The 19,084-nt window shown below is 45.1% G+C and overlaps 1 protein-coding gene across 2 annotated transcripts in view; it reads right to left on the bottom strand.

Annotated features, from left to right (window-relative positions):
- OSBP2 (oxysterol binding protein 2) overlaps positions 1-18,841 on the bottom strand; it is a 177,311-nt gene extending 158,470 nt beyond the window's left edge. For both annotated transcript variants that reach the window (XM_047088496.1, XM_047088498.1), the window contains exon 1: positions 18,165-18,841. In XM_047088496.1, the coding sequence (XP_046944452.1) occupies positions 18,165-18,841 (677 nt within the window). The remainder of the gene's footprint in view (positions 1-18,164) is intronic.
- Positions 18,842-19,084: the final 243 nt, after the last annotated feature.

Consider the following 19,084-nt stretch of genomic DNA (forward strand, 5'->3'; position numbering starts at 1 on the left):
AAATAAATAAACGTTGAAAAAAAAAATTTTTTTTTAAATAAAAAAAAAAATACATTTTAATTTAATTCTAATTAATTACACATTATTATATCAATTATATTCTCATTTCATTCTAACTAATCATCCCAACTAACTACACTATAATTTAATTCTAATAAATTACTTATTGATTCTAATTGTTTATAATTCCAATCATTTATTAATTCTAATTAATTAGTTCTTAGTTCTGATTAATTACTTATTAATCAATAATTATAAGTTAGCTTTACAGTAGAGAAATCTGGCAAACACCATCCTAACCAAATGATAAAAGTTACATCACTAGTAGTAGGACAATCAACATCATGTGCCTCTTGATATGGTGCACTGTGAAGGACACAGTAGTATATCCTGTGGTGTTCCAAAACAAACGCAGGCCCTGAATCTAAACATAAGGGAACACTGGGCAATTCCAAATTGAGGCACATTCTACAAGGTAACTGGCATATATTTATCAAAAATGTTCATGTCATGAAAGATAAGAAAAAATGGAGGAACTAGTCCACACTGAAACTCAAGTAACAAGACAAGACAACCAAATGCAATCGATGATCCTGGATTGGCTCTTGTACCTCTAAAGGACATTATTGGGACAAATGGCAAAATCTGGATGGGGTCCATGGATTAGATGGTAGCATTGTATCAATGTTTACACTGTGAATATAGGAGAATGCCCTTATATTAAGGAATACACACTGAAGTATTAAGTGATAATAGGTATCATGTCTGGAACTTACTTTTAAATGCTTAAGAAATATTATATATAGGGGCGCCTGGGTGGCGCAGTCGGTTAAGCGTCCGACTTCAGCCAGGTCACGATCTCGCGGTCCGGGAGTTCGAGCCCCGCGTCAGGCTCTGGGCTGACGGCTCAGAGCCTGGAGCCTGTTTCCGATTCTGTGTCTCCCTCTCTCTCTGCCCCTCCCCCGTTCATGCTCTGTCTCTCTCTGTCCCAAAAATAAATAAACGTTGAAAAAAAAATTTAAAAAAAAAGAAATATTATATATAAATATAACATAGAAAATGATAAGGTAAATGGAGTATAGCAACAATTGGGGGTTCTCAGGGATGAGTACATAGGAGTTCTCTGTGCTATTCTTGAAACTTCCTGCTAAGTTTGAAATTATTTCAAAACAAAAAATTTATTTAAAAAATCTGGTGAGAAATATCAACAATTGCAATAAATGGACCTTATTTGGATCCTGATTTCTAGAAACTGTAAAAAATGTTTTTAAGTCAATGGGGAAATTTTAATATTGACTGAATATTTGATAACATTAAGGAATCATTGTTAAACTTTTGGGCTTGTTAATGCCATTTTGATTACGTTTTTTTTAAAAACCTGCTATCTCTATAGAGAAACTGAAATATTTGCAAATATTTATTATTAAACTTATTTTTAATGTTTATTTATTTATTTTTGATAGAGAGAATGCACATGCTTTGGGGAGGGGCAGAAAGGGAGGGGGGGACAAGAGGATCAGAAGCAGGCTCTGTCTGTGCTGACAGCAGAGAGGCCAATGTTTGAACTCACAAACCTGTGAGATCATGACCTGAGCCAAGATCAAGAGTTGGATACTTAACCAACTGAGCCACCCATGTGCCCCTCTTTATTTATTTTTAAGCAAATTCTACACCCAACATGGGACCCCTTATTAAAGTTATTTTTAATTTAAATCATTTTTAACTTAATCATTTTTAAACTTAGTCATTAAAATTGGATTAAAGGTATCTTGGATCTGCTTCAAATTAAGTGAGGGTGGGGAGACCATAGACTGATTCAAAAGTAAGACTTGCTCACATTGAGTGATGGGGACACAGGGCTCATCATACCAACATCTCTACTTGCATGTGTTTGAAATTCCCCATAGTAAAAAATAAAATCCATTTGAAATCCATTGCATTGGGTGCCTGGGTGGCTCAGTCAGTTAAGCATCCAACTTCAGCTCAGGTCATGATCTCACAGTTCGTGAGTTCGAGTCCTGTGTCAGGCTCTGTGCTGACAGCTCAGAGCCTGGAGCCTGGTTTGGATTCTGTGTCTCCCTCTCTCTCACTGCCCTTCTTCTGCTCATTCTCTCTCATTCTCTCTCTCTCTCTCTCTCTCTCTCTCTCTCTCTCTCTATTAAAAATAAACATTAAAAAAATTTTTTTAGTTAAAAAAAAAAAAGCGATCCATTGCATTTTAAATTCTTCGCTGTGTCAGGGCGCCTGGGTGGCCCAGTCGGTTAAGTGTCTGACTTTGGCTCACGTCATGATCTTGCAGTTGTGAGTTAAAGCCCCATGTCAGGCTCTGTGCTGACAGCTCGGAGCCTGGAGCCTGCTTCGGATTCTGCATCTCCCTCTCTCTCTGTTCCTCCCCTACTCTCACTCTGTCTCTCTCTCTCTCTCTCTCTCTCTCTCTCTCTCTCTCTCTCTCAAAAATAAATAAAGATTAAAAAAAAATTTAAATTCTTCCCCATGTGTAATGGCAACCAACAGCAGTGCTGAACTGTTTTTTTTAAAGGACTTTTATTTATTTATTTACTTACTTATTTTTAAAGTTTACTTATTTATTCTGAGAAAGAGGAGAGAGAGCATGTGCAGGGGAGGGACAGAGAGGGAGAAAGAGAATCCCAAGCAGGCTCTAGGCTGACAGTGCATAGCCCAATGCAGGGCTTGAACTCATGAACCCATGAGATCATGACCTGAGCCAAGATCAAGCCAGATGCTTAACTGACTGAGCCACCCAGGCATCCTTATTTATGTATTTTTAAGTAAACTCTACACCCAACACGGGGCTTGAACTCACAGCCCTGAGATCAGTCATATGCTCCACCAACTGAGGCAGCCAGGCACCCCTGGGCTGAACTACTTTAATGATGAAGGGGACCTCTTGAGTCCCAGTGAGCCTGGCACAGGAATGAGCTGTGCACTGAGTGTCTCAGGAGGAGATAAAAGATGACAGGTCCCCAGGGCAAAGGGATGGATCTATTTCAAGACCTAGTCATGGGTACAGAACAATTCAGGATAGTTGAACAGATTTGTTTTTTTAAATCATCGCACAATCTCTGTAGCTGCAGCCACAATCTACAGAATGTTCTAGCAACCTAGATTCTTCCTTTTACAAGTGATCTGTTAGCTTAAAATTTCAGCAACACTAAACATATCCCCCTACCAAATACTACACTAAACAAAGAAGGTTCTAAAAAAGAAAATCAGCTAGCAAGCTAAGCAAAAGACTAGAACACTACAAATTAGAAGTCAATTAAGGAAACACTTAGATTGAATTTTAACACACCAAAACCAATTACAAATTTAAATGCACAGATTACAATATAAACTTACAGATCTGATGGTGAGACACATAATTTATTCAGGAATTCTATTCCTTCCTTTCATGCCTCCAGTATTATGAACACTGATATTAATATTAGATGGAATAATCTTATGTGAAAGTGACTCCCACTGAGCTTCAAGTGAAGCAGAAATGGCAGCTAAACTCCAATCAAAACATGACAGCAGCCTGCAAAACTGAAGGTCTCACACCACAGGCAGCCACAGATTTCCCAAACAGAGACTGTGTTTAAAACAACTCTCACCCCCACTTGTCATGTTCACTGTTTCATTCAGTCAGTATGGCAGGCCAGGCAGTAGGTTCAGACCATTGAAAAAAACAGCACAGGTCCAGGCCTCCATGGGGTGATGGCTCTCCTGGGCCCCCAGAGAATCCAACAAGAGCGAATGACCCTCTGTCTCTCCTCCACCATTTGGACTGAATGAGGGAAGGGCCCTGTCAGCAGAGAGGGGTCTTCCTATGAACACGTTTCTGAACTCCAGAAGGATAGTACACAGCATGGCTATACCCAAAAGAGCCCTCAAATATGTCTTCTCCATCCTCTGGCAAATCTAGCCCTGCTTTCCTTGATTGTACATGTTAAACAGGAGTGTGAGGTTAAACAGGAGGTTTTCGCTAGTTAAGCATTTACTACTAGCAAAATCCTTACATTCAAAACATCTCTTTCACTTATGAAAGAGTTTACCAAGTACTTCCTCATGGTTTGTTTTGAACAGTCAAGTTGGGCTGTTTATAGATCACAAAAGTGGCGGCCACAGAGGTTTGGAGACTTTCTCCCACATTGGCAGGGACGATTGTGTAACTAACAGGCTACTGTGGAAATTACATAGTCAAAAAGGTCAAAAAGGCTTTACAAATTGTGATTTCTGCTTGCTCTCTCTTGGATCACTCTCTCTGGAAAAAGCCAGCTGCCATGCTGTGAGGACACTCAAATAGCTCTTTGGAGAGGTCCAAAGAGAGAGGCACCGAGGCCAGCATCACTTTGCAAGGCACATGAGTGAGCCATCTTGAAAGTGGAGCCTCCAGCCCCAGTCAAGCCTTCAAGTGAGTGCAGCTCTCATGAGACATCCCAAGCCAGAATCACCCCAACTAACCGCCCACTCAGGAATTCTAGACCCACAGAAACTGTGAGATAATGTTAATTGTTGTTTTAAGCCACTAAATTTTAGGATGATTTGTTATGCAGCAAGAAAGAATACACAGGAACACAGAGCCAGCATCTCTGAGGATGAAGAATATGGCTGCATGGAATGGATAAGTCCATCCCTGTGGGACAGAGAAACATTCCATTGAGCATGGATGTTGCCTGGAAACCCATCTCAGCTCAACAGAGGGAGAACTTTCTAACAGTCCAAGTTATCTAAGGAATACCAGCTTGTCTTGGGAGATAGTCTGTTCTCTGTCACCACAGAGGTTTGCTCAGAGGCTGGTGCTGATGGGGCAGATATGCCATAGGAAGAAGTCAATGAACAGAGAGGTGGTTAGATTGGATGACTTCTAAGTTCCTTTCCTACCAAAGATTCTTCCACTGCCACACCATGCAGGGACCTGGAGAACCTTGCTCACCAGCTTCCTAAGCACCAATGACATGCCTATACAATGTGTGTCTGGCTAACAGTTTCTGAAAACTGATTCTTTCTGGGAGGAAGCAGACAACACATGATCTACTGGTCCTGCCTTCAAACAGCTGTACATGCACATGAGCGGCATATTGCCACCAAGTACAATCTAGGGCTGACAGGGGAAGGGAGGCAGGAGGGCTTCAGCCCGAAGTCATTAATGTCTAAAAGGTTGCAAAGGCAGGGCACATTGTGAGGCACTCAGGTAAATGCAAGTGACAGAGAAAACACTATGGAAATCTGCTCAGGGGTTAAGAATGCCCTAATCACATCTCCTGAAGGCAATGACTCAGTAAACTGGCAGGCAAAATAAATTCAAACTTAGAACTGCAGGACTCAGAAGGAAATTACTTCTGTGCCTGCATCTGGCAAAATAATTTCATTTTCTAAAAATGGAAAATTCAAGGAAAATGTCTTTTTTTATGTTTGTTTGTTTGTTTATTTATTTATTTAGAGACAGAGAGAGACAGAGCATGAGCAGGGGAGGGGCAGAGAGAGAGGGAGTTACAGAATCCGAAGCAGGCTCCAGGCTCTGAGCTGTCAGCACAGCAGGGCTCAAACTCACCAGCCGTGAGATCATGACCTGAGCTGAAGTCGGACGCTTAACCGACTGAGCCACCCAGGTGCCCCAAGGAAGGTGTCTTTCTTGTCACAGCATGTGAACAATGTAGCAAAAGGTGGTACCCTCCCACACTCAGCCTGCTTGCAAGTCTCCCCAAACTGGGAACAGGAACACACCATTAGCCCATCTGTGGCTCAGCAAAACCAGCCCCAACTCCAGCTGCCTGGACTCAGATCTCTAAGCCACTAAGTCAATAGACATTTCCATGCCACGCCCAGATCATCTTTGATATTTCATATCTCTTCCAACTTCTTTTAATCAGCTCCCCATCAAATTCTCAGGAAGCTGGGGCTAAAAGGAACCCCATAGGTCTCCCAGTCCAGCCCCTTTATTTTACAGATGATTAGTGAGATCATTGGAAGGAAGGTTAGAGGCTGGGATAGACTGAAGTATTTTCCCCAATTCCTAATGTCCTTCATGAATTACAATTACATGTCCACACCCTTTGTCATTGGACTTTGGAGGATCACTCACTACAGTGGGGAGTGGGTACCCACTGGCCCCACTGATATTGGAAGAGGCCATATGCCTTGATTCAGCCAACAGAATGTGGACCAGAGTAAAGGTGTGCGGGCTCAAGCCAGGGTGCTTCCTTTCCTGCTCGGCCTCCTACACTTCTACCATCATGGGGAGAAGACTGACTCTGCTAGCCTACTTGTTCAAAGCAGAGGAGTGTCCCAGGTGCTGCTGCTGGAGGCAGAGCTGCCCCAGCCATCTGCAGACGTGCAAACAAGAATAAACCCCCCTTGCTTTAAACCTCTGAATTTTGGGGTGATTTATTTTGGGGCTGCCTGATCCAGGAGTACAAGTGAGATGAGGACCCAGTTCTAACTCTCATCTACCCTCTCCCCTGTTAAGAATACACATGGGGCGCCTGGGTGGCTCAGTCGGTTAAGCATCCGCCTTTGGCTCAGGTCATGATCTCACAGTTTGTGAGTTCAAGCCCCGCATCGGGCTCTGTGCTGACAGCTCAGAGCCTAGAGCCTGCTTTGTGGATTCTGTCTCCTGCTCTCTCTGCCTCTCCCCTGCTCGTACTCTGTCTCTCTCTCAAAAATAAATAAAACATTTAAAAAAATTAAAAAAAAAAAAGAGTACACAGAGCCCATTGTCACTGTGGTATGACAGTAGAGGAAGAAACCAGAAGATGATCTTGGAGAGGCAGAGACAAGGCTGGTCCTAAGAATAAGCAGTGGTTGTATGTATTTGGGATGCTTAGAAGATGAAAAAGGAGTCTCTTGTGCCAAAATGCAGATACCTGTCAGCAGTCTTTGTCAGCAACCTAACTGAGTGCTTTTGATTTCAACCCACTTTCTCTTATGCTATCACAATCATTTTTTTTTTTGCAAGTGGGGGGCTTAGTAGCTGGTTACAGAAACCTAGAGATGTGGGAAGGGAACTTAGATGTCTGTTTTCTTGGATAAACTTCCCACAGTCCCAGACAACGGAGCTGCAGGTGGACCCTGCAATGGCACAATGTCCTATCCAATAAGTATACGTTTTCCAAATAGGTTTGATTTTCATCCTTGCATATATGGTGCCAAGGGTACTAAGACCACTCAATGGGGAAAGGACATCTTCAGCCAATGGTTCTGGGAAAACTGAATGTCTACATGCAAAAGAATGAAATTGGAGCCTTGACTGACTCCAGGGTTGGGACAAGACAAGTGCAAGAAGAGCCTGGAACGTGTTTTCAAGCTAGACACAGGAAACTCTTAATCCCATCAGAGTCCTATCCAAAGGACTCCAGAACCAACTGAAGAGGCCCCCCTGAGGGCAAAGACAAGGCAGGACAATAGAAACATCATTAAGTGCAATACAACAGTGGGCCGACACACGGCAAACATGTTTGTATCCATGAGATGATAGTGGTTTTGAGAAAACAAACCAAACAGATTGGTCACCATTAGAAGATAAGAACCAACTCATGATTTTGAAATCTTGTGATTAAAGGGAAGAACACATTACCTCCTGGATCAAGTTTCTAGATCCATCTGCTGAATTAAAGAACTACAGAGGACACAGGAACTTGTTAACTGACACCAAGAGAATGCAATCAGCAAAACCCAGACTGTGTGAAATTCTATGGGTGGACCTCATTTTGGTCCTTGTACAAAAAAATGTATCAAAAAACCATTCACAACATTTGAGACAATTAAAACTATGGACACTGGATATTTGGTGATAATCAGGAATTATTATTATTTTTAGTGTAACAATGGTATTGCAGATAAGTTCTTAAAAATCCTTATCCTTTAGAGAGATATACTGAAACATTTACAGGTGAAATGTGATATTTGTGATTCACTTTGAAATGGTATTGGCAGGAGACTGAGATGAAATAAGATTGGCCAGAAACTTAGTAATTGCTAAAACTGGGTAATGGGTGCACGGGGGTTTATTATACTATTGTCTACTAATGCATATGTTTAAACTTCTTCACCAAAGTTTTATTTATTTTTTTAATGTTTACTCATTTATTTTGAGAGAGAGAGAGAGAGAGTACACAAGCAGGAGAGGGGCAGAGAAAGAGGGAGAGAATCCCAAGCAGGCTCTGCACTGTCAGCACAGAGCCTGACATGGGTCTCTATTCCATCAACCATGAGATCATGACCTGAGCCAAAATCAAGAGTCCAACACTTAACTCACTGACTCATCCAGACACCCCCCTCCAAAGAATTTTAAAAATTTTTTTAATGTTTTATTTATTCTTGAGAGAGAGAGACAGAGCACGAGCAGAGGAGGGGCAGAGTGAGAGAGGGACACAGAATCTGAAGCAGGCTCCAGGCTCTGAGCTGTCAGCACAGAGCCCCGCCTGGGGCTTGAACTCACAAGCCATGAGATCATGACCTGAACCAAAGTCAGATGCTTTACTGACTGAGCCACCCAGGCGCCCCAATTAAATACAAATGAGTACAAAGAATTCTGAATAATGTCACATATCCTTGGTTCACAATAAGCCTCAGAAAAGGAGCGAAAATCTGAGCGACGTATAGCCTCTGTGGTCACTCCGTTTCTCCTGGCAATTCAGTGATGTCCCCTGGGCTATTGCAATAGCATGTTGAGTCTTTATAGCATGTAAAAATAAATAAATAAATAAGTAAAATTACAAAAGGTCTTCTATTAAAAAAAAAAAAAGACTTCACAGGAATTTGAGACTCTACTAAGTAGAAGACACTATGCCCGGGGCGCCTGGGTGGCTCAGTCGGTTAAGCGTCCGACTTCAGCTCAGGTCACAATCTCGTGGTCCGGGAGTTCAAGCCCCGTGTTGGGCTCTGGGCTGATGGCTCAGAGCCTGGAGCCTGCTTCCGATTCTGTGTCTCCCTCTCTCTCTGCCCCTCCCCCGTTTATGCTCTGTCTCTCTCTGTCTCAAAAATAAATAAACATTAAAAAAAAACTTTTTTTAAAATAAAAATAAAAAAATATAAAAAAAAAAAAAAGAAGAAGACACTATGCCCAGAACCCCAGGGAACACTACAGTGAGAAAACACAGCCCCAGGCTATGGAGGGGAGGAGCCAGGTATTAATCTTATAGAGGGAGATAAACCAAAATCCTGCTAATAGGGGTGCACAGCCAAATGATATAATACAAAACAAAAGAGCGTCAGAGGAAGAATGGTTCTGCCAGCCCAGCTCGTCACAGGGGAATCCAGGCAGGTTCATCCTGAGATGACTTGGAATTAAGACTGTCAGTTAGGATGTCTATAGCAATGAAGAGGGGATGAAGGGATGGCCAGTATAGAGATTTGAATAGGATACTGAAGGTCATGTGGTTTGCAGAGGGGAAATAAGGCAAATTAGATAGAAGAAGGGTCAAGGCCAGGGGATTGAGAGAGAGGGAGGGGGAGAAAGGGAAGGGGCACTCAGCTGGGAAGGACAATGAATGGTGAGCCCAGGAAAGTCACACACTATATTTCAGGAAGACAGTACCTACTGCTGCTTCAGAACAACACAATCTGGCAGTTTTCTATGCAAGCTCAGCAATGCCATATGCCCTCTTCTTGGTTTAGGCAATGGCCCAGCAAAGCAGATCAAATGGTATGAGTCAAGATTGTTAAATCAGCCTTCAATGCGCAGAGCTGTGGCTGAGCATGTGATGAGGTGTCAAGAGGAGTGAAGCTTAGTGATCAGAACTCTTAAAAACGGAAACAGACGCAGGAAGTAGTCCCATATAAAAGAAAAAAAAAACATACAACACCCAGCATGACCCTGAAACTCACTGACAGTTTGCTTCATGTGTGTGATTATGAAAGGAGCCTCTTAAAGCCACATCTCTGTGTGGTGACACCTGGTATGTGTGATTCACCACACATCAAGCTGCCAATTTCAATTTTGTTCAGGGTGTTTCTTACCATCTCCTACTCCTTGTATGTGAGTTTACAGTATAGTGTACTTCTCTCCCCCTAGGACAAGCAGACATTGATCCTAGTTAAGGAACCTCACACCCTTTTCACAGACTTGTCTTTCTTTGCTGACATAGTCTATGAACTATACCCCAGAAGACTACAGAGGCATGAAAGCTGCATGCTTGGATACCCAACTTCCTGGGAGCTCCCCCACAACACTGTGTCTGAACTGCTGGCCTTTTACTTAATGGCCAGGATGGGTATGGATTCCCCTCCTCCCCTTCCTCCTCCACCCAGTGGTTTGATGGTGGTATGCATGTCTATCTCCCACACTGCCTTATAGATCGTTGGCCCTCAATAAAAGATACAACCAGAGCTGGTGTATGCTTACTGTTGCAAATGTTCCAGACTGCTCATCAGGCCCCAATCTTGGATTAACAGACCCTTCCCGAAGAAGGCACAAGGGTCAGTAGCAGCTGAAGAACTCACATCAGACATTCCATCAAAGGCACAAAAGTACTTGCAGAGGAAGGAAGTCCATGTAGCAAGTGTACCCTAGACATATGCAAAATCCAAGTCACCAAAGGGTACTGGGGAAGGTCTAGATTACAAAAGTGTCTTTGAAACGATAAAGGGACAACCAAGTGACCAGAACTCCATAGAGAAGGCCCTCAGACATACAGAGCAGCAGACCACACCCATACCCTGCACGACTGGCACATGCTTTCTCTGATAGAAAATAAGAAGCCACTCTGCCACTCAAAGCCAAAGGTAAGCACTTACTCTCCTTGAACCAGAGCAAGTGTTGGCCCTTACCCCTGCCTGACATCACTGAAGTCTGCAAGGAGGAAGGAAGTTAGAGCTGTGCAGAAAAGAATTAACACAGCTGGCCTGAGACCACTTACCCTTTGAAAGGCCTGCACCTGAGATTTGCCCTTGGCCGGCATCTGGGAACCTGGATTTGGGGAAGTCTCCCCCATTCGCTAACTGCTAAAGGTGGCTCATTGTGCCTAAACTACTTGTACAAAACTGTGGTCTCTGCTGAATACCTTCTTTCCTTCTGGGAGTCTGGACTTTGGGTATATGCCAGGCAGAGGGTACCCATGTGGTCAGCCCCCAGTAAAAACCATGGCCACTGAGTCTCTAATGAGTTTCTCTGGCTGGCAACATTTCACATTTCATTGCTGGAGGAATTGAGCATGTTCTGTGTGACTCCACTGGGAAAGGACTCTCAGAAGTTTGCACCTGGTTTCCCCAGACTTCGCCCCATGCCCTCTCCTTCCTCTTGCTGATGGTGCTTTGCCCCCTTTCACTGTAATAAAGCATAGCTGTAAGTACAAATAGATGCTGAGTCGTAGGAGTCCTCCTAGCTCCTTATGTAACCTGGAGTTAGTCAACACAAGACCACACTAGGGGTCTCCCCAATGTGAGGTGGTAGAGTTCGTGAGCTGTCCCTGGTGCTGTCCATGAGCTCCTACTTTTTCCAAATAATAGAACAGCACTCCTGGTCTGCACTCCTCACTGAAACCATGAGCTGGAAATCCCTCTGATATCTGCGGAGAATCCCACAGATGTGAGGGCCTATTACCTGATTGGTTCTAACATTTTGGGGTGGGAGCCTCACCTCTGATCCATGGCCTGCTTCCCACAGGGTCTTACACATGGAGCGTGTGCAAAGCAAACCGTCTGGTGAACATGAAACTAGTTTTGAAGGAGCGATAAAATCACAAAAAGCCCTTTTAATAGCTTTATCTTTGCTCCCCATTCCTCCAACTTTATGAAGTGACAAATCGTCTTAGGTATATAGAGACCATATGCACAAACACTTGTAACCCTATGGGAATACAAATGAGGAACACAGAAAGAGGTTACTGTTTCATTGAAAAGCCTATTTCAACACATTCAAATCTGTCAACATGATATATCCAGATAATCTCTATTTTATAACTATAGCTTTTCTGGCACGCCAGGCTTAAGCCAGTAATCTCCCACTTATCATCCAAATCTCCTTCCAGCAAACAAGTTTTTAAAACTGAAAACAAATTAAGAAAATCCAAGTTTGGCACTAACATACTTGGCTTTCTGAAATCTCATAAAATTGCAGGCAATTCTCATTCATTCACTTACTCATCCATTCAGATTAACCAAGCTACTGAGAACATACCAGCAGCAAAGCACCCTGCTAGGCTCTATGCAGAATACAAAGATGCTGCACTTGGCCATGATGTTCCTTTGCTGCAAAGCTATCTGCAGAGATGCCTACAGGCACACTGTGTGTATGTGGCACCCAGAGAAGGAAGACATGGCCCTTGGATCAGTCAGGGGCCACTGTGGGCATTTCAAACAGGAGAAAACCAATGCAGGGATGTATGAACACAAGGGATGGAACTGTTGAAAAAGAATCCTGGAGAAGACAAGGCAAACTCCAGGGCCACTGGGTGGGGATGAGCTGTCCAGAGCAGAATTTGGAAGCTGGGACACCAGTGAAGCAGAAGGCAGACCTGAACCACAATGTGGCACTAGGAACGGAGAGGAGGGACTAGAGGAGAAAGACAGGCAGAGCTCACAATTCCATCTGATGTCGGAATAGGGAGGGAGGAGGCAGCAAGCATGATTCAGAGGTTTGCAGCTATTCATAGAAAGAAAAGTTAGCAGGAGGAGCAGGCTTGGTGGGGAAAATTACAATTCGTGTCACCAGACCTTGCTAAGAATGTTGGTGTGTACCGTGCTTCTCCAAAGTATGCTACCAGTCCACTCATGATCTTTTTGCCACACCCTTATGCTAAATGTGAAGAAAATAGACTTCAAACAAATGTGGACACATTAGCAACCAACGCATTTTTTCTCAGCTTCCTAACGGTCTCACGGTATGAAACACTGAATGATATTTTAAAGCCGAATCCGGGGCGCCTGGGTGGCACAGTCGGTTAAGCGTCCGACTTCAGCCAGGTCACGATCTCGCGGTCCGTGAGTTCGAGCCCCGCGTCGGGCTCTGGGCTGATGGCTCGGAGCCTGGAGCCTGTTTCCGATTCTGTGTCTCCCTCTCTCTCTGCCCCTCCCCCGTTCATGCTCTGTCTCTCTCTGTCCCAAAAATAAATAAACGTTGAAAAAAAAATTTAAAAATAAAATAAAATAAAATAAAATAAAGCCGAATCCAATATGGTAAGGCCACCATCTTCTAGGGTAGAGACCCCAGTGGGTTAACCTGCAGACCTGCACCCTTAACTTCATGTTTTTCAGGGACATTTTGCAACTTTCCCATATCTGTCCTATGAGTATTACCTAAAGTGACACTGAGGACACTACTATTTCCTGGCACCCAGTCTCTGTGACAGTGGCTTTTGAGAGATGGTCTCGCTGGAAGAATGAGTGCACGATCCATCCTAGAGGCAAAGATGTCTTGGTGTGCCATCTTCTCTCACCTGGCAACAACCCCACAATGGGCCCAGCTCACCAAATGTTCAATGGTCTTCCTCACCAAAAGGCTTTCAAATTTTACTCTCACTTGACTGAAGCCTTCTTTCTTACAGACCCAGACTAATTTCTTTGAGGCCTCCCTTGCTAACTGCCTTAGCCATGCCTACCTGCACAGATCAGCCTGAACAACAAATAAATTAAAACAAATGCTCCTGTTTGGAATCATTTCCTGGGAAACAAATGTCATTTATAGTGTCACTGAATAAGCAACTGGTATAAACAAAGCTGAATTTTGCTTAACCAAATCACTTTGTCATTAATGTCGATAAAGCAATATGCGTGAAATGGTCTTTCCCTAAGGACTTGCTGAAGATGACACCTTTGAAAATTCCACATCATTTATGAATTTTTCCTTAATGTCATGTAATCACATGTTCTCTGTGAGATGAGAGAACTAGGGATACATGGGAACCAACAACCAAAAGAAAAAAAAAAAAAACTGAGCGCAAACCATATTCTCTTTGTTTGTATCCAAACAGATACGTGATTAAGAATGCCAGCAATGGGGGCGCCTGGGTGGCGCAGTCGGTTAAGCGTCCGACTTCAGCCAGGTCACGATCTCGCGGTCCGTGAGTTCGAGCCCCGCGTCAGGCTATGGGCTGATGGCTCAGAGCCTGGAGCCTGTTTCCGATTCTGTGTCTCCCTCTCTCTCTGCCCCTCCCCCGTTCATGCTCTGTCTCTCTCTGTCCCAAAAATAAATAAAAACGTTGAAAAAAAATTAAAAAAAAAAGAATGCCAGCAATGGAGGGGCACCTGTGTGACTCAGTCAGTTAAGCTTCCAACTCTGAATTTTGGCTCAGGTAATGATCTCACAGTTTGTGAGTCCCAGCCCCACATCTCCACTGTCAGTGCAAAGCCTGCTTGGGAGTCTCTCTCTCTCTCTCTCTCTCTCTCTCTCTCTCTCTCACTGCCCCTCCCCTGCTTGTGCTCTCTCTCTCTTTCAAAATAAATAAATAAATAAACAAACAAACAAACAAACTTAAAAAAAAAAGAATGCTAGCAATGGAATAAGAACCGTAACTCCTGTATTTACTTATATTCCTAGCACATTGTTGGAAAGAAGTAAATACCTGATACTTCCCAGAAATTGTTTTTACACGTGACAATATTTAGAGTACTTTTTTAATCCTGATAACATGACTGTTACTAAGCCCAGCTGTTGGCACTATGCACTTTCTCTCACTATGTACCTAGAATAAGCTTAGGTGATCAAATGAGCTTCTCAAGCAAAATCCAGGACAGAAGTACCTGAAGAAGTCACACTTAATAGAGAAATTCTAATCCAAACCTCCACTGACTTTCCATTAAGGTAAAAATAATGAGGAATTCAGGCCAAAATGACAAGATACCATAGTATGCCTATTTGATTGGTAAAAATCAATGCTGATGATACCAAGTGTTGCAAAGAATACAAATCCACAAAATCTATTAACTGCCGGTGGGAGTCTAAATTGATACAACCGCTTTGGCCAACAGTTTGGGCATTATATAAGGGGAATTTTCACATTCCTACAACCTGGCAATTTCACCCAAGAGAAACCCCTGCATGTGTACTAGAATTATCATGGTCACCCATCAACAGGAAAATGCATAAATGAAAGTGGCACACTCACATCCTGGACTGTTATACAGCAGTCAAAATGAGTCCCCCCTCTCCAAATCATATATTGTACAATACTCTTTTTATCAAGTTAAAAATGGCTGAAATGAAAAATATGGGGCTTTTAAACTGTACATAAAGGAGATAAAACTAAATAAGAAGGAAAGAAAGAGGATAGTGAGCAAAATTTGGGATGGTGACTACCCTGGAGGGAGGGAGGCTGGAGGATGGGATTAGGAGAGAGAGCACAAGAAATGTGTGCCCACATTTTCTCTGAAGACATTTCTCCAAACACCAGGCTTCACTTAGTTAAAAAATAATAATAAAATAAAATCAGAGTGGTCTTTCCAAAAGGGAAGCTTGTGAGAGAAATGGCTCTGATTCCTTCTCCACCTGGGCCCATCAGCCCAACAGGTTAAACCTGGCTCTACCTGGCCCCTAAGGAAGAGAGATCATGAACAAAAATTCTCTCACCCTGTCTTCAGCCCACAAGCTTGTATCTTGCCTCTCTTCCAGCCACACACACACTTAGAGAACTACTGAGAGCCGGGGTTCCAGGGAGGGTGAGGAGAGAACACACATAAGCAGGCACAGACAGAGCCCTGGGTAACCCACCCCACTGCTGTCAGCACCGTGAGCGACAGGCCTACAGGGCACTCAATCCTTGACCACAGCAGGCAGGATGGCAGGATTCAGATCAGAAGCAGGGACAGGAGAGCGGTGTGGTGTCAAACATCTGAACTGCTGAGAAGCACGAGGAGGGCCAGACCAAAGGGTCTTCCAGAGGGCAGAACAGAAGTGCCAGGAAGAAGTGGCAATTTTGGCTCCGCTTCAGAAGGGCCTTTTCTGTACTTGGAGACTTACCCATCTCCAGTGGCACCACGTACAAGTGGGCACCTCTGGGTAAGCCACTGAAGTTTGGTCATTTGGCTTCAGTTTCTCTTCCTATAAAATGGGAATGAGGACATATTCATGGAAAGGCTCACATGGGACTAAATGATGGCACAGGGCTGTACAAATGTCAGGAATCATTCACTCCACCCGGACAAGTCAAATAACAATTCTGCCTATCTTGGAGTCTAGAAATGTCCAAAAGCAAAACTACAGAGCCAGACTATGCAAGGACACACACAAGAAACTTGTTCCCTCCCCCTCCACCCCACAAACCAGTATCTGTCCCCACAACCTTATCAGCAAGCAATAAGAATTTTTCTTGTTACCCAAAAAATCTGCACATTTAAGATAACCTTGAAATGCCAACTGTCTACACACAGTTATTTTTAAGAAAAGAAAATGGGACATCTTTGCCCTTTCAACTAGAATAAAACAAAACAAAAGTGAATGCAATCAGGTTTTACTTCCACTAGAACTGGGGGACCCCATATTCATAAACATTACCTTGATACCTATAGGTTAGTAATACCTGGTAAATACAGATGATTCAACAATGCTAATTCAGAGATGCGTGGGCATCTGGACACACATCTGGGACAGGCACAGACCATGGAGTACTAAAGGCCCAGGTCAGAATCTCTCTCCATTGCCTATTGGGCCAGTGACTCCTGACAAGCTACATCCTCCTGTCAAACCTCAGAACCCCTCATTTGTACAACAGTGTGGTGGTGAGGATGATGTGAATGTAACGTAAAACTGTGTGGTCTATAGCTGACAATGACACATTTATAGCAAATCACTGATGATCCCTATCATTGCATGTCTTGGTGAAGTGTTTATACACCTGACAGAGAATGGTAAGTGGGATAAAACACCATTTGGAAAAGGTCCTCTTTTCATTTGGTTGCCTAACTCTAAGAACACTGTTCTGTGTGATCCGGATGGCACAGCTGAGTGAGCTTAGGGGCACCAAGACATCACATGAGAGAAGCACGTGAAAAGTGTCAGCTTTCTCTCTTTTCAGGAATTAACAACAGTGATCCCCATTTTGGAGTGGGAGCCATCACTTAAGTCCAGTGGAGCTCTTGAATTCTCAGGGGCATCATAGACTGAAACATCCTCTAGAAGCTGTGTCCCAAGAAAGCTGGAGAAGGTCATATAAATCCTATAGTGAGTGACCTGAAGGCATACTGCTTGGCCAAGTGAAGTGACCAAGGTGACCTGAGTTTCAGCAAACAGCAAGGCAGTGCCCTCCTGTTTGCAATGACAATGGAGCAGTTCTTCTCAGACCATGGTCCAGAGCAGCAGCATCTGGGAACTTGGGAGAAATGCCAAATCTCAGGTCCTCCTAGACTCACTGCCTCAGAAACACAGCAGAGGGGCAAGTACTTTGTGGCCTTTCTGGGAATTCTGCTGATGGCTCAGGTTTGAGGACCAATGGCATAGAGTGATCTAAGACCTCGATGTTGAAACTAACCATCCCCAGGAAATACACTAAGGCAATAGCCAGTAAGAAAGGAGAGAAAGCCTTCAGTATCTTTCCCCCTTTCATCCATTTCCGTGGGCAGTGTTAGCTATCTCACTACCTGACTTCAATTTTGAAACCCATGCTGCTTGAAACCCAGCAGGACACTTCTGGTTCTCCACAGAACGCTAAGATGGGCCCTTAAAATGCAGACACTGTGTCTGATGCATCTGTGAGTCTGCTATGCCCCTCCCAAGGCCTGGCAACCAGGGGTGTCAGGAAAAGTGGGAAATAAACTAAGTGACCAACTAAGGGGGGAACAAACAGTCCCAAGTACTGTGGGTCCCAAGGTACTGAACAAGGTGACTGTCCCCCTCAGTCCTTAACTGAGGACTTAGGTCCTGAACCAGAATCAAAGACTTTGGGGGAACTGACTCTGATTGGCTGCCTGAGGTTCCACAGTTACCAAGACCAGAGGGGCCTGGAGGCCCCAGATCACTCTCTCCCTCCATGTCCCCACTCACTCCTTTAACCCAAGCTTGTCAGAGGTCCTGTCAGAGGAGGTGGAGGTGGGAGGCGGGGGGCTCCCCCATTAGAGGTCAGGGCCCCCAGCCTTTAGAGGTTGGCCAGAGATATTATTTCTCCTGCTAGGGGCTTGTTCCCAAACATCCCTAGGCTAGTGGCAGTGTTCTCCAACCCTAGACGCCCTCTGTCACCATCACTGTAGCATCACCACCCTCCAACGTCAGATGCCCCAACTTGGCACATTCCTACCTGTAGTAAGACAGCAGGCCGTTGCTGAGCACGAACCAGCGCCGCTGGTAGCCTTTCAGGTAGTTGGTCCACTTGAGCAGCCAGCCCTTGAAGCTGTCCAGAGGCAGTAAAGCCATGGGCGCAGTGGAGGTCGTGTCAGTCCCTGACATTGGAACCCCAAGAGGCGTCCTCGCCTGTCCAGGTCGCCCAAGGGGTAGCGGCTTTGACGCCGGCAACGACCCGGGCTCGGGTTTGGTCCAGGGCACGCTCCCCGCTACTGGCCCGAGTGCCGGTAGCTGCTCTGGCGAGGTCTTGGGGAAGGGTCCAGCCCCTACACTTGAGCCCAACTCTTGCCAGGGCCCTGACCCCCGCCCCAATCCCAGCAGCAATTCCGTTCCCGGTCTGGACTCTGGCCTTGGGTCGGACGTCTTCTCAGACGCAGGCTCCAGTCTTGGCACCGGCTCAGAAACTGGCTCCGACACCTGTTGTGACACAGGGTGCCGCTCAGGCTTCGGCACTGGCTGGGGCTGAGGCTTGGGCTGGGGCTTGGGCTCCGGCCCGGGGCCAGGCGTGGAAGCGCTCATGCTCGGCGCCGCCGTGTGGCAGGACAGGCAGGGGACAACCGTGAACAGCGACGAGAGTCCGCGGGAGCGGCCGCCACAGCCGCCGCCTCGGCACAGAGCGGCCGCTTTCCCCATAGAGCCCGCCGACCGGAGCGCGGCCGAGTCGCGGGGAGGGGGAAGCCGGAGGCGGAGGCCGGGGGCGGGGCCGGGGGCGCCGTCACGAGCGCGCGGCACGGGGCGGGAGCACGCGCAGGTCCCCTCGCGGCCCCGTGCGCCCCGCGCTGCCTGCGCCAGCTGACTGTTGTCCTCCCCGCGCTCAGCGGGCCAGACTTGGACCCTTGTCCCTCTCTCGCGTCGCCAGCGCCTGCCTCAGGTCTG

The sequence above is a fragment of the Lynx rufus genome, unplaced genomic scaffold (genome assembly GCF_022079265.1).
Source record: "Lynx rufus isolate CCGP_SWC_20201006 ecotype Redwood Valley unplaced genomic scaffold, mLynRuf1.p SCAF_24, whole genome shotgun sequence".
NCBI lineage: Eukaryota > Metazoa > Chordata > Mammalia > Carnivora > Felidae > Lynx > Lynx rufus.